This window comes from Pagrus pagrus (assembly GCF_965226575.1).
Source record: "Pagrus pagrus genome assembly, chromosome: 15".
Classification (NCBI taxonomy): Eukaryota; Metazoa; Chordata; class Actinopteri; order Spariformes; family Sparidae; genus Pagrus; species Pagrus pagrus.
In genome coordinates this window covers 27,727,113-27,740,762 of record NC_140199.1, presented here as the reverse complement: position 1 = coordinate 27,740,762, position 13,650 = coordinate 27,727,113, and the positions used below count along the sequence as shown (strand labels likewise).

Below are 13,650 nucleotides of genomic sequence, written 5' to 3'. Positions count from 1 at the left end.
AAGCAAGACAACCCCCCAAAAGGGCATCGTTTTGCATGTGGTGGCCACAGACAATTGCTCTCTCCTTATCCTTCCTGGCTGAACTGAATCTTCTCTAGTTTTGTGTTCTGACGTGTTTAAAGTGGTTAGGGGTTAGGGTTAGGCTAACCCTAACCCTAACCCTAATTTTTCTGAGCAGGTACAAAGCCTGGGGTCAAGCAAACAAATTAACAACCCTCTCTCTGACGGGAGGTGGGGGTGGTGGTGACTGGGCAAATCTAAACCGCCCCTGGAGTCCAGAGCCAAATGCCTCCACATTCCCAGAGCGGGGATGTGGGCTGTTCTCTTACATTCATTTGTAATTGGTCCTCGGGGCAGAGGCTGAGATAAATACTGACTTACTTTTTGTGTTTGTATTATGTTCTCTTAATGGAAGACTTCTTCGGAATTCCAACAAAATTCAAGACAGCCATTATGAAACAGAAGAATTTTAATCAGGCTCGCAAGTTCCATCATAGCCAGGTTATACACATTCGCATCCCAACCTTTCACATTCTGAGCAGTTTATGTAAGCTTTTGCATTTTACACACACACACATATATATATATATATATATATATATACACATATATATATATATATGTATATATATATATATATATATACATATATATGTGTGTATATGTGTATATATATATGTATATGTATTTTTTATTTTATTTTATTTTTTTTTTAAAGAAAATCTGTTACATGAACTGGGAAATGTTCTAAATTGTGGGTGAGAGGGTATGGAGGGACTTTAAGAAGTAAATGATTCTGATATCGAGATATTGGCTGATATACAGCCTTTTTTTTTGCAATGATCCCTCAAATGTGGTTATCAAACACTTGTGTCAAAGAATGGGACAGAGGCAAGATATTTTACAGTTTTAACAATAAATTTTATCGTCTAAATTGACATCAGTGGACTGAAACAATAAACTTACTGGAAATGCATTCATTCTAAATTATCCCAAGCACCTTTTTCTGCATTAAAATCTCTAAAAAAAAAGATATATTAGACATAGATAAATATGAAAAGATCAGAGTGTATTGGACAACATACATGCCAATACCAATATATTTGTGATAGGCCATTATCAGCCAACCAATATATCGGTCATACTCTAATGGATAATATTGTATTTCAAAATGCATCATTAATAATGTATGACAAGTTATAGGAACCAAATTACACATACACATATGACTACATATTTTGAGGGGTCCCCGACCTGTAGAAGATGGTACTGAGTTGGGATCAGAGAGTAGTTACAGTCTGGACAGCAGCAGTGAATCTGTGGTGGTCTTGGGAAAGTGGCTCCTTGTGCAATCAGCATGTTGATTTGGAGCTAACAATGTTGGTACTGTTGGACTCAACCCCCAGCAGGGGCTCCCACACTTTTTATGTGTGTATAAGTATGTTTGTGTGTGTGTGTGTGTGTGTGTGCGTGTGTGTGTGTGTGTGTATGTGTGTGTGCGTGCGTGTGTGTGTGTTGGGGGGGGGGGGTAGATAATACAGCCAGCTGATGAGGTTATCCAAACGGCAGCAGAGGCCCAGCATGTTGCTAATAATGAGAGGAAAGGAGGAGAGAGAGGGGAGGCAGCACAGATTGGGTAGAGGAGGGTGACTCAGTTTGGTCAGCGATATGACCGTATGTGTGTGTGTGTGTGTGTGTGTGTGTGTCTATGTGTGAACAGTTGCCCCACATTAGGCGAGAGAGGCTCTGACCTTAGCAGTTATAATATCAGTGCAAGCTCTGACCCCAGATCAGGCCTGGTTGGTGCTTCAGAAAGGTTGAGAGAGCTAGGGGAGATGGGGGGGGGGGGGGGGTTATTGTATGGCCTGTGTCCCCTGCCCTGCCTCTGCCAGCATCGTGGCCCAGTGAGGGGTGAGTAATGTGAGTAATGGAGAGTAATAGGGTCCAGATAGTGAGTGTGACCGTAACCCTATTGTATCCTGTGTCAGCAGGGTCAGAGGTCACCGACCGTGCATACTGGTCCTGGCCCTGCCCGACCCATTTGGACCATAAATGAGTTTACCCAACACTAATTACCGGGGGGCCTGGCAATGGGCCGCGCTGTAAATGGGTCTGACAGCTGCCTGTCAGGCCCATTAAGCTGCCCCCCTCCCCTCCTGCCCTGTCTTGCTGCCACTTTAACCCACCCCCCATCCCAAACACACCTCATCCCTGTGTTTTGATGCCAACAGCATCCCTCAGTCACTGCTCTGTTTGGTGCTGTCTGGTCTGCTGCGTAGCCTTTGTCTATCAATATTTTACTAAGGATGTTGTTGGAGTATTACATAATAATAACTACACTTTGAATAGAACATGTATATAAATACAGTCTACATCTCCAACCATTTTGGTCCAAGGCAGGCATGTTTCATATATGCTGGGAAATGATAGAGTGGCTCTAGCATTTCAAGGTTCAGGGTGATTAATTTGTCATTATACAACACAGGGTTGCATAACGAAATGAAAAGTTAGCTTTTTTTTTCAATTTTCATGTCCTGACAGACATGAAAAATGAAATGAAAACATTGACTTGGTAAATTTCAATACCATAGATAAGCAATTTAACATAGTCAAATAATCACCAACGGTATATCGCTGCAACCCTATAGTCGGCTTGGAACACAGTCCACCTATATTTCCTCCGACAGTTTGATCCAGGATGTTGGGTGGAGACAAGTCTCTGTAAAACTGTTGGCACAACAGTCTTCCTGTTGTTTAGCCAGCTATTTGTCCATTTCATGAAATGATTGAAATATGCTATAAGCAGTCTATAAATCTGCTGCTCTTAATCCAAAATCTGTGCTTTATTCTCTGAAGTAGCGAAGGTTGAAGGAGCTACTGGCAGCCACATCTACATGCACAGCCATTGCCATGGTATTTATCTATTTATTTATCTAGATAAATAAGACACTTTCATGAAATTAGTTACTGTGTTGGGCGTCTAAGGGCATTGTGCTTTAAGGCAATTACCATAAACTGCAGCATCCCTGGTTTAGGTCAGGCCTTGGACCTTTTGTTAAGTCATTGCCTTTCTCTATCTTACCTTCCTGTCAGCTACTACTGTACTGAGTACTACCACTATCTAATAAAGGCATAAAATAAAAAAAACTTTAAAAATACCAAAAATGTACCTTCCTGGCACCAAATGGCATTCCAATAAAATTTTATTTGAAATGCTATGTTAACTGCTGTTTTATTAATGTGTAATTAAAATCATATTTAGTTTCAATAATAGAGACCACAGTCCTCTGAGATTAATTTCAACGATTAACAGAGCTACTTCAAGACAACAGTCTTTGTTTAGTAAACTTCCAGCATAGACAGCCTGTATGGATAAGAGGAACAATTACAGAGACCAGTGAAGCCTTCTTCACTCTAGATTATTTTTAAAGTCATCAGATCACACTCCAAAACGTATGTCATACAATCAGGAGTCTTGCGGTCTTTGTGATTTGCACACTACATAAATGATCAGCGACAGGGGGTCTCACATTAAATAATTACATAGGCGAGATGAGGAACAGGATTTACGCAGTCCAAGCAGTCTAAGTTCTTTGTGCTTTGATTTGCAGTGAAAATGAGTTTCTTTTTTGCTGAAAATCAGTACTCTCTGCTTTGATTGAATGTAGGTTGTTCATGACCATCCAACCCATCCCCAGTGTGACAAGATATTTAACTTGTTAGATATCTAGCTGCCATCAGAGGCATCTACAAGCTTTTGGATCATAGCTTAACAGTCTGTACATAGGGATCGTAACTCATGGGACCGAGCCGATTTGCCTCTGAGCTGGGGCTTTGTGTTGGCAAGTGGAAAATCAGGTCTAAAATCCTGTAGTGCAAACAAGGGGTGTATATTACCAGTTTCATCACAATACGACTTTATATTGATTCTCTGGACAACAATACAGTATTTTCTGATACCACAAAGTCTGCCACGATATAGGTTCAATTCAGTCCACTTCAGGGGCCTGAGATTGATATGAGACAATATCAACTGCCCATCTAAACCATCATTTACAGAAGAAGCTGCCACCACTTTTGTTTATGCTTAGGCTATAACACATAAATAATAATAATAATTCTAACCTAACTTAAGATCAAGATTAAAATCATGAATGTGTTACAGTTTAGGGCCTTCAACAGATACAGATGAATATTCCACAACTAAAATATCAGTAAATTTAAATGTCTTCCGTGTCAGCAACATAACATTTTGGCATTGCACGTTTCTGCAAACCACCAATATATTTAATGTGTATGTTTCATACATACCATGTCAACATTTCTACAATATTTGTCATATCATGTTCAAATTACATATATGATATGACAGCCAGGCGAGACTACTGCCAAGCTAGAGACCAATGTTCCAGACATTATTTTAAAATTAATAGGCGCCAAACCACTTAATATTTTAAAAAATGTGGGGACAATTCACAATTGGCTTTGTATCAGTTAAATTAGGTAATTTAATCGAAAACATGATCAGCAGATCGTTTTTACAGTGCTTATAGAAAATATTGACCCCCTTAATTGTTTTCTCGTTTTATTGCTTTTATAAATGGAATCATGGTTAATATACAAAAAATTTATGAAACAAAAAAATGTACAAAATAACCCTCTGTAATGTCAAGATGAAAACGGATTTCTACAAAGTAATGTCAGTTAATTAAAAATATACAATGAAAATATGTGATTGTATAAGTATTCACCCCCTTCAAGTCAGTATTTAGTTGATGCACCTTTGGCCTCAATCAAAGCACAGAGTCTGTGTGGATAGGTCTCAATCAGGCTTGCACATCTAGACACTGTGATTTTACTCCATTCTTCTTTGCAAAACTGCTCAAGCTCTGTCAGGTTGCACAAGGATCGGACATGAACAGCCCTTTTCAAGTCCAGCCACAAATTCTCTATTGGATTGAGGACTGAGCTTTGACTCTGCCACTCAAGAACATTCAAGTTATTGTCTTTAAACCATTTCTGTGTAGCTTTCGCTGTACGCTTCGGGTCATTGTCTTACTGGAAAATAAATCTTCTCCCAAGTCGTAGTTCTCTTGCAGACTTAATCAGGTTGTCCTCCAGGATTTCCCTACATTAGGCTGCATTCATTTTACCCTCTACCTTTACAAGCCTTCCAGGGCCTGCTGCTGAGAAGCATCCCCACACCATGATGCTGCCACCACAATGCTTCACAATGGGGATGGTGTGTGTGTGGTGATGTGCAGTGTTTGGTGTCTGCCAAACATAGTGTTTAGTCTGATGACCAAAAAGCTCCATTTTGGTCTCATCAGACCAAAGAACCTTCTTCCAGTTGATCTTGGAGTCTCCAACATGCCTTTGGGTGAACTCTAGTTGAGATTTAATTAGCTTTCTTCAACAGTGGCTTTCTCTTTGCGACTCTCCCATAAAGCTTTGACTAGTGAAGAACCCAGGCAAAAGTTGTTGTATGCAGAGTCTCTCTAATCTCGGCTGCTGAAGCTTATAATTCATAGGTGTCATAGTAGTCATAGGTGTCTTGTTGGCCTATCTCATTAGTCTCCTTTTTGCACAGTCACTCAGTTTGTGAGGACGGCCTGCTCTAGGTAGATTTACACATGTGCCATATTCCTTTCATTTCTTAATGATAGATTTAACTGAACTCTGGAGGAATTTCAGTGACTCGGAAATGTTTTTGTATCCATCCCCTGACTTTATACTTTTTTTTCACAGAGTTGCTTGGAGTGTTATTTTGTTTTCATGGTGTAATTGTAGCCAGAAATACTGATTTAACAGTTATTAGACCTTCAGACACAGGTGTCTTTATACTACAATCACTATCAACTGTGTTGATGCTGAAATGTACAAAAGTAACATATCCATGGTTTACAGAATTTTGCGTATTAGTGCTGAAGTTGTGTTAGTTCACGGTCAAGTTGGATCACAAAAATTCAAACAATCATAAATCTGATCATTTATCGTTTTAAGTAATTTAGCAGAAAAAAAAAATCAAATGTTTGGTCTAATCCTGTCAAATGTAAGACGTTGTTCCTGTTCTGAGTTTATAGGTTTGGGTTTTAGGCCAGCCCTTGTAAAGCCCTTACAACATCTCTTTGGTTCAAGTACTAATAATTGATGTTTTCATTATTTATGATGTTTTAGATATTCCTTAATTTATCTACAGAATAATTGATTAGATTTCAGGTTGATTCAAAATGTTTTTATGGTTTTGTTCAACAATCTTTTCTTAAACATGTTTGTGTTTTGAGGTCGATAGCCTTTGTTTGCATTTTAATTTTTGTCTCAGTTAGCTTTAGTATCCTGTTTGTAGAGACTATATTTTTAGGGACAGTGCTGATACAGATACACAGGAGAAATTCAGATATCTATATATGGGACAATATAAACACATCTTTGCAGTGATCCCTAAAAATGTGGTTTCAAACACTTGTGACAAAAATATGTAACAGGCAGGCTTGTTTACAGGACAATAAACTTTATTTTCTAAATGACATCAGCGCACTGAAACAGTAAACTTCAATTACCTTAAGCATCCTTTTCTACATTATAATCTCTTCTTTCATATCAAGGCATATAGGACAACATATGTTGATACTGATATACATATCTGTGATATGCCAATATCAGTTGATAATATTGGCCAACAGATCTTTCAGTCTGGCTCTACCCTTTTGCATTTGTCATGGAGCCTCTAGTTATACACCACTCCTTTTGGTTTACCAACCCATTGATCTGTTGGGGCCTCATCTTAAAAATGGAATATATGTCTAGCAGTGTTGCTCCAGATGGAAATTACAACCAAGTTTCAGAGGTGTCAGTGTGTAAAGTGTGCCATCAGGGCTGCACAACCACCTGTAGAATTCAACAGGTATGACTTCAAGTGAAGATAGTTTGAAGTGTTTTTAAAACACTGAATATCAGGACACTTTCTACCCACTTTATAATTACACAGAAATGGGATTGAGTGTTTGTCACTCTGCCTTTGTCTCTGTATCGCCATCTACAGTATTCTACTCTAGCCTTCAGTATTTGCCAGTAACTATCTCTCTGTTTGAGAAAGTCGGGGTCCTCCCCCCTGTCCGTCAACCCTGTAGGAGGGCACTAAGCCCTGACACTCTGGCCCGGCCCAACAGAAGCCCCCCTACCACCAGCACCCCTGGGCACCACCACACCCACTACATAGCTTCTAACACCCAAACACACCTCGTCAGCCCGCTCCCACAGCGCTCCTCCCCTCTCCTTTCACAGCTCCCCCACCTCTCCACATGCAAGGCATTCACTGTGCATACCTAGGCTGCTAATTCCAACCTGCCACTGCAGTCAAAGGATCAAGACTGTTGTAGTTTTCTTCTCTTTTCTTCTGCTGGGAAACAATGTGTGGTGGATGGAGGCAGGGACGGGTGTGTGATGGTTGAAAGGTTGGACAACAACAACAGATGTGTTAACATTTTCGGCGAGTTGTCCTCTAGAAAAGAAACTTCAATGATGACACAAAGATGATCTTGTTTCTCTTTGTATAATGTTAACTATTAATTAATTAAGTAAATGCATGCAATGCATGCAACAGTTAGTGGGGCTTGATAAATCAAAAACACTTAACACAAAAATACTGCTTGTGACAACATGAATAAATGTTTAAAACTGTAATATTTATGATATATCCCATATATTAAATAGATATATGAAGTTTAAAACATTCTACTGTGGAAATCAATCCATTCCACTGTATCTTTATATTATTTGTAACTGAATATATTGAATATTTTGATTGTTGGAACTATCGTACAGACCACAACAAGGCTTTTCAAAATGTCACCTGGATAGATACCTCTCACAAACTCTTGGAAAGAAGATACTGAGTTAACAGTTGGTCAGGAGTTGGTCAGTTTTTGGTGATGGTTTATTAATCAGTGCTAAATGAGGTTGTGTGGTAGCTGGCATCTGTGTCTTGTATTCTATTATACACATCATGAATATATCATATCTGATTTTGTTTGTGGCACACTGTGAGTTTTAGTGCCAGGACACTGACAACTTATATTGACTCATACATTTGCCAGCCAATGCAATCAGATTATTTGAATGACATACTTTCAGTCAGTATGAAAAGCTTGAGATATGACTTATAAGGTCTAGATGATAACATATTTATTCTGCTGCTGTTAACACTTTGGGTTTTAATTTATTTCTGTCTCCCCTTCTTCCTCTGTGTGTACAGCTCTTTTGTAACAGGCACTGCATGCTGTGAGAACTTCTCCCCTCTTAGCATCTGGGATGTTGAACGGTAAGTCGGAATGCTACACTGATTTACTACAATATTAACCACGTTTTCAAGTGCAACTGTTAGTTCCAGGAACTACTCCTCAAGGAACAGAGATTATAAATATCCTTGAAGATTAGGTAAAATAATCTGCTGATGTCTGAAAAAGCAATGGTTGTTTTCACACTGTAATATTTTCACACAACTATACAACAATGACAGATGGATAGACTTTGGCGTTGGTCCATCCATCTGTCATATGCTTTCTCCTGTAACTCCATTGTTGATTTGTGAAAGTAAATTGAATGAAAAAACAAATTGGTTTGCAGCTGCAGATTTGTACAAATTGTGGCTGAAATAAAATGCAGCAAGTACTCGACCTGTCAGAAATGTTCTGGGCTGCAAGCCTCACCCCCACAGTTCCTGTACTTTTGGGGAGTACCGCATCGAGCATGGAGTTTTCAGGGGTTATAATAATATCCCAGTAACTTAATTTAGACCCTAGTCCCTGAGATGGAAAGGCAAAAGTTTCCCTGTCCCTAAAGGAAATGTCTTGCTGTGGAATCGCAGCTAATGCTGTATTGTAACACATAAAAAGAATTTTGTTTGCTGTACATGGGATGTTTTGTCATTCCACATGCTTCTGCGAGCATGCACTGCAATCCTGCTGAATGATTCCTAGTTCCTAGTAGAAGAGATCAATCCATCTGGGTACTTTGCCCTTGCATCACTTCCCCGCCCCCTTTTGGGTGAAAACAATTCTACTTATTTGAATGGTGGTCAATACAAATTCTAAAGATTCTGCTAAATTAACAGCATAAAATAAGAAAACTGTATGTCTTTTAAGGTATTAGGGGCAGAAATACTATGGCCAGTCGAGCAAGCAATTACATTATGTCATTCATCGATCAGCGTCGTTACATTGAGTAAAAAAAGAAAAGAAGAAATAGTGGATGATGAGTGTCCTTTCAGTCCTAGTCTCCATCAAAGTGGATGAACCTGACACACACAACTACCTTATTAAATGTCTAGGTCATTTTTCGGTCATCTATCATCTTTTCTGTCATTAAGACTCTTTATGTTGCCGTTTTATATTCTGTCAAACTAAACACATCGCTGTGGTGACGCAGAACCGCTGTCTCTGTTTTGACAGCCATTTGTGCTTAATTATATGACCGTTTACTCCGAGCTGAGAGTAGGTGAAAACAGGTCAGTTTAGCTCCACTTCCAGTGTTACTTTATGTTGTTTACAAGGTTCATTATTAGAAGATGGGTCAGCTCAATTTCTGTGTATTATTAACATTAAAACACCCTCTGTCAAGTGGACAGACCAGTAAACCAAACTCCATTCTAAAAGCAGGTGTTTTATAGTAGGGCCTTATTATTTCACCGTCAAAACTGTAGTTACAACTTTACAAAGTCTCTTTTTTGATTCACTAAGATCTACAGACACCATTGGATGTCATTCACTCAGTATTGTTAGCTAACCTGTGATGAAGTGTTTGACACAGACGGACACGTATTGACTGGCCGGGTCCCACGGTTTGCAATTTTCATCCTCTCTGTGGATGACCTGAAGCCACATATCTCTTCTTCAACTGCTTTGCTTTTGGATTTTTTATTGTTTGACGTGAAAAATGCAACACAGCGGCTTTTAGGCACGTCACTACTAGCAGTTTTCCGTCTGGAGCTTGCACTTTCACAGTATTTGTTTTAACCCAAAAGGAGGGCTTGGTCATTCTGGAAAGACTTTTGGCTGATCTCATCTATTCCCTTTTTTCTTTTACCTGGCAACAACCAGCGCACAGCAAATGTAACCTACTGTGAACAGTGCTGTACCTCTAACATTTAGCCTATTGGGTAATGGCCTTGTAATCCAGATGACACAAGTTGTTAATTGCATGAGATGGCAGTTGATGATATGGGTGGGAATAAATTTAATATGGCAGGAAATTGCATTCAGAATTATCCTAGTCATGTCTAATGCAAACAGATAAGACATAGCGTGTGTGCAACTGCATTTGTGTGCACCAAGATGTAAAAGTTAGTCTTTTCAGTCTTTTAAGATGTTGCTTAATTGTATCAACAATTCCACAGTCCACAGAGTAACATTGGTATCATTGAAAAGATAAGTGATATACACTTGCCAGCATCTTTTTGTGAAGCGACCCAGCATATCTGTAGTATCATTGAAATGTGTAAAATACTGTGTAACGTTTCAATAGTAGAGTGTCTTTAGGGCTCTGAGAAATTCTCTGTGATGTAGACTCCCAGGTACTTGAAGGTACTCACCTTCTCAACAAGTGTGATGTCAATTCCCTCTGCTGCTTTCTCCCAAATTGTAAAACTAGCTCCTTTGTTTTGCTGATGTTCAGTAAGAGCTTTTTGGCCTTTGACTCTTGAATCTAGATACACTTAGAGATACACTACTACTACTACTCATTCATGAAGGACTTTTTCATTCCTTTCATCTTTCTTTTACACATGTACAAATTCTATACAGCAGCAATATTGGCCCCATAAGCTAATCAGCTAAACCAATAAAAATAACATTGAAGTTGTGTATCTTATTTTACAGTGTCACTGGTAAGGCTTACTAAATGTATTGAATAAAAAAACAGCAAGTAAAGCACAGATTTGAAAACACCATGGAACGCACTTGTTTTGAGCAAAGAGCAGTTCAGAATGAGGGGCCTCAGAAAATTCCTGTCTCTGAAAGGAGAGGCTTTAACCTGATACATCCCAGCCAAGGCTGTTTGATTTTACAGCTTTACCTGTGCCAATTGAAACAGGCTGACATGACACAACACAGGGTCGCCCATAAAAAGCTGCTTTCTGCTCCCAAATGATCAGGAAGTCTGAGGAGAAGACAGGAGATACACAGGGAGAGGGCGTAAGGAAGGGATGGATGGGCAGATTATTCTGAAGGTTGCAGGTGGTGAGGGAAATTGACATGGTCACAAGTTGTAAAAGAACATGTGTTCTTTAAAGTCCAAGTATTTTTTTTTTTTCTCCCTAGCCAGATGTGTCTGTCCTGACATGACACGAAAAAGTATTAGTGACGAAACAAGATCACAAAACCATCCATGACACCACAATAATGTTAAAATCAATACTATCTCGTCAGATGCAGATCTAGATCTGGTTAGTTTAAATTAAGGTTTAATAGTTATAGATGGTTTAAAATAGGGATGCCCAGATCGATTGGCCACTGATCAATATGGGCCACATTTATCTAGTGGTATGCTCATCGTTTCTGGCAGAAAGCCCTGAAGGCAAACAAGTAGCCAACTACACGTCTGTGGTTAAACACTCTGGCACATGTGCGTCATGTAGCCACGTCGTTTATCTCCAAATTCTTCAGGAAAACTTAACATCATCAGCCAGAAGATTAGGTCTTGAGTTGGGTGTTCCAACAGGACAATGATAAATCAGGCTAGAATTAAGGTTTTGGAATGGCCCTCCCAAAGTCCTGACTTGAATCCCATCGAGATTATGTGTATTGTACTGAAGAAAGAAGTTTACAAACTTTCCCTGAATGGAGTTTGGATCAATCAGAGCCATGCTGTGCTGAATGTCATGACGTCAGTGTGAACGTTAATGCTGATAGGCTTTCACGACACAGCTTCGCACAAAATATTTGAGTTCAATATTTTCAACTCATGTGATTGTCACCTCACCTGACATGGTTTTTTCATCATCGCTTCAATCGCGTCATTTCAATCACGTCATGTCAATTTCGCCACCCGTTTTATCATTGACTTTGTATGTAATCTAGTTGCGTGAATATTTCACGTTGCGTTTGGTCAGACTGCAGCAAAGGTTCCTCGGGCAGGGAGTTCCAAAGTTGTGGAGCTCCAATGGAAATCGCCCCGCTTTCCTTTTGCAGCAAGTCAGGCTGAGGGGACAGTTAAGAGGGTCTTGCCTGAGGATCGAAGGCAGTGGCTCGGCTCATAGGACACAAGTAAATCTATGATGTATTGAACAGTTAGCCAATGAAACATTGCAAGGATTGGGGTAATATGGTCATATCTCTGTTAAAAGTCTGGCAGCAGAGTTTTGAATGAGCTGGAGACAGCTTGCCTTGTGGCTTACACATTTCTCAATAGATTTCTTGATATGCTCATTTCTCAGTTGTGCAGAATAGTAACTTGAAGGCACTTGTAAAGAGTGACACAGACACTACAGGCTGTATACCTTCTCCTTCTACTGTAGGACACATTACCATCAGCACCCACACCTTCCAGCACAACCCACCATTCTTGCGCATTAGCGTAACTGCATATCTCTTTGATTCAAGATCAACCTGAGTCAACATTATGAACAAGACACTTACGCCTGTGGCAACAGCAACAACAACCAGTGAAGCAGCTGCCACAAAAAAGATACTGCAAGCACTTTCTGTCTGTGTGGAAAACAGTGACAGTATGAGAAATATTCACAGGCTGCAGGGCAGACAGAAGTCTTTCCTTTTTGTCATAATCCATTTTAATCAAATCAATCAAATCAATCAAATCTCCTTAACATGCTGTTAAGGAGTTGGCTCACCATTCATGTAGCGGGAAGTTGAATTTAAATATGGTTGATGCTGAAGGATAAATAGTCTAATCAATCTAAGTAAGTGTTATATTAACATGGTGATTTGAGTGCAATTTTCAAATCCAACGAGATGCAATCAACTTTATTTTCTTAACAACTGTGATAAGTAAATGGGAAGTTTAGACAACAACCATCAACTTCAGAAATAATTATGGTTGTATTAAGGGAAATCTGGAGAAGCGAGTGACATCACAATGTCCATGGCCCGAAGCTAGACATGTTTTCTGCATATGCACCAGGCGAGCAGTTCTGATTGGACTGAATAAGCAACATCTTTGCATTCGATATATAGTTCTCTTTATAAATGTATGAAAATTACCTCAATCGTTCTATAGCTTCCGCATTGTGGTGCCCATAGAGGATTTACACAAGAGACTTTCACCTGCTGAGTGGCTAACTTCTGGTTAAGCTCTCAGCTAACTCTAATGTGAATTCAATTATGTAATCGCTGTTCTAGACTTTCTAAATGTTATCTGCCTGAATGGATCAAATTCGTCATTTCGCGTGGTTTGTGATGCTCAAAAATATTTATCCACCGTTTTATGACAAACCCTTTCACAATGTAAGCTTATGTGGAGAAGTTTTTTTGGTCAGTGTGCACCACTAATTCAAATTGGCCTGGATTGAACAATTTTTTTCAATAATTGAATTTATATCACAATCACAATATCGTTCAGAAAAAATGCAATTACATATTTTTCTCGAATGTTCAGTGCTATTTGATGCTTTTCATGACTGTTATGCTCTTGTAACAT

At 39.3% G+C, this 13,650-nt stretch overlaps 1 protein-coding gene across 1 annotated transcript in view; it reads left to right on the top strand.

Moving 5' to 3' along the window:
* The window catches only part of fbxw4 (F-box and WD repeat domain containing 4), an 84,099-nt gene that overhangs the window by 25,441 nt on the left and 45,008 nt on the right, over positions 1-13,650 (top strand). The window contains exon 6 of the mRNA XM_084375994.1: positions 8,255-8,320. Within this exon, the coding sequence (XP_084232120.1) occupies positions 8,255-8,320 (66 nt within the window). The remainder of the gene's footprint in view (positions 1-8,254; positions 8,321-13,650) is intronic.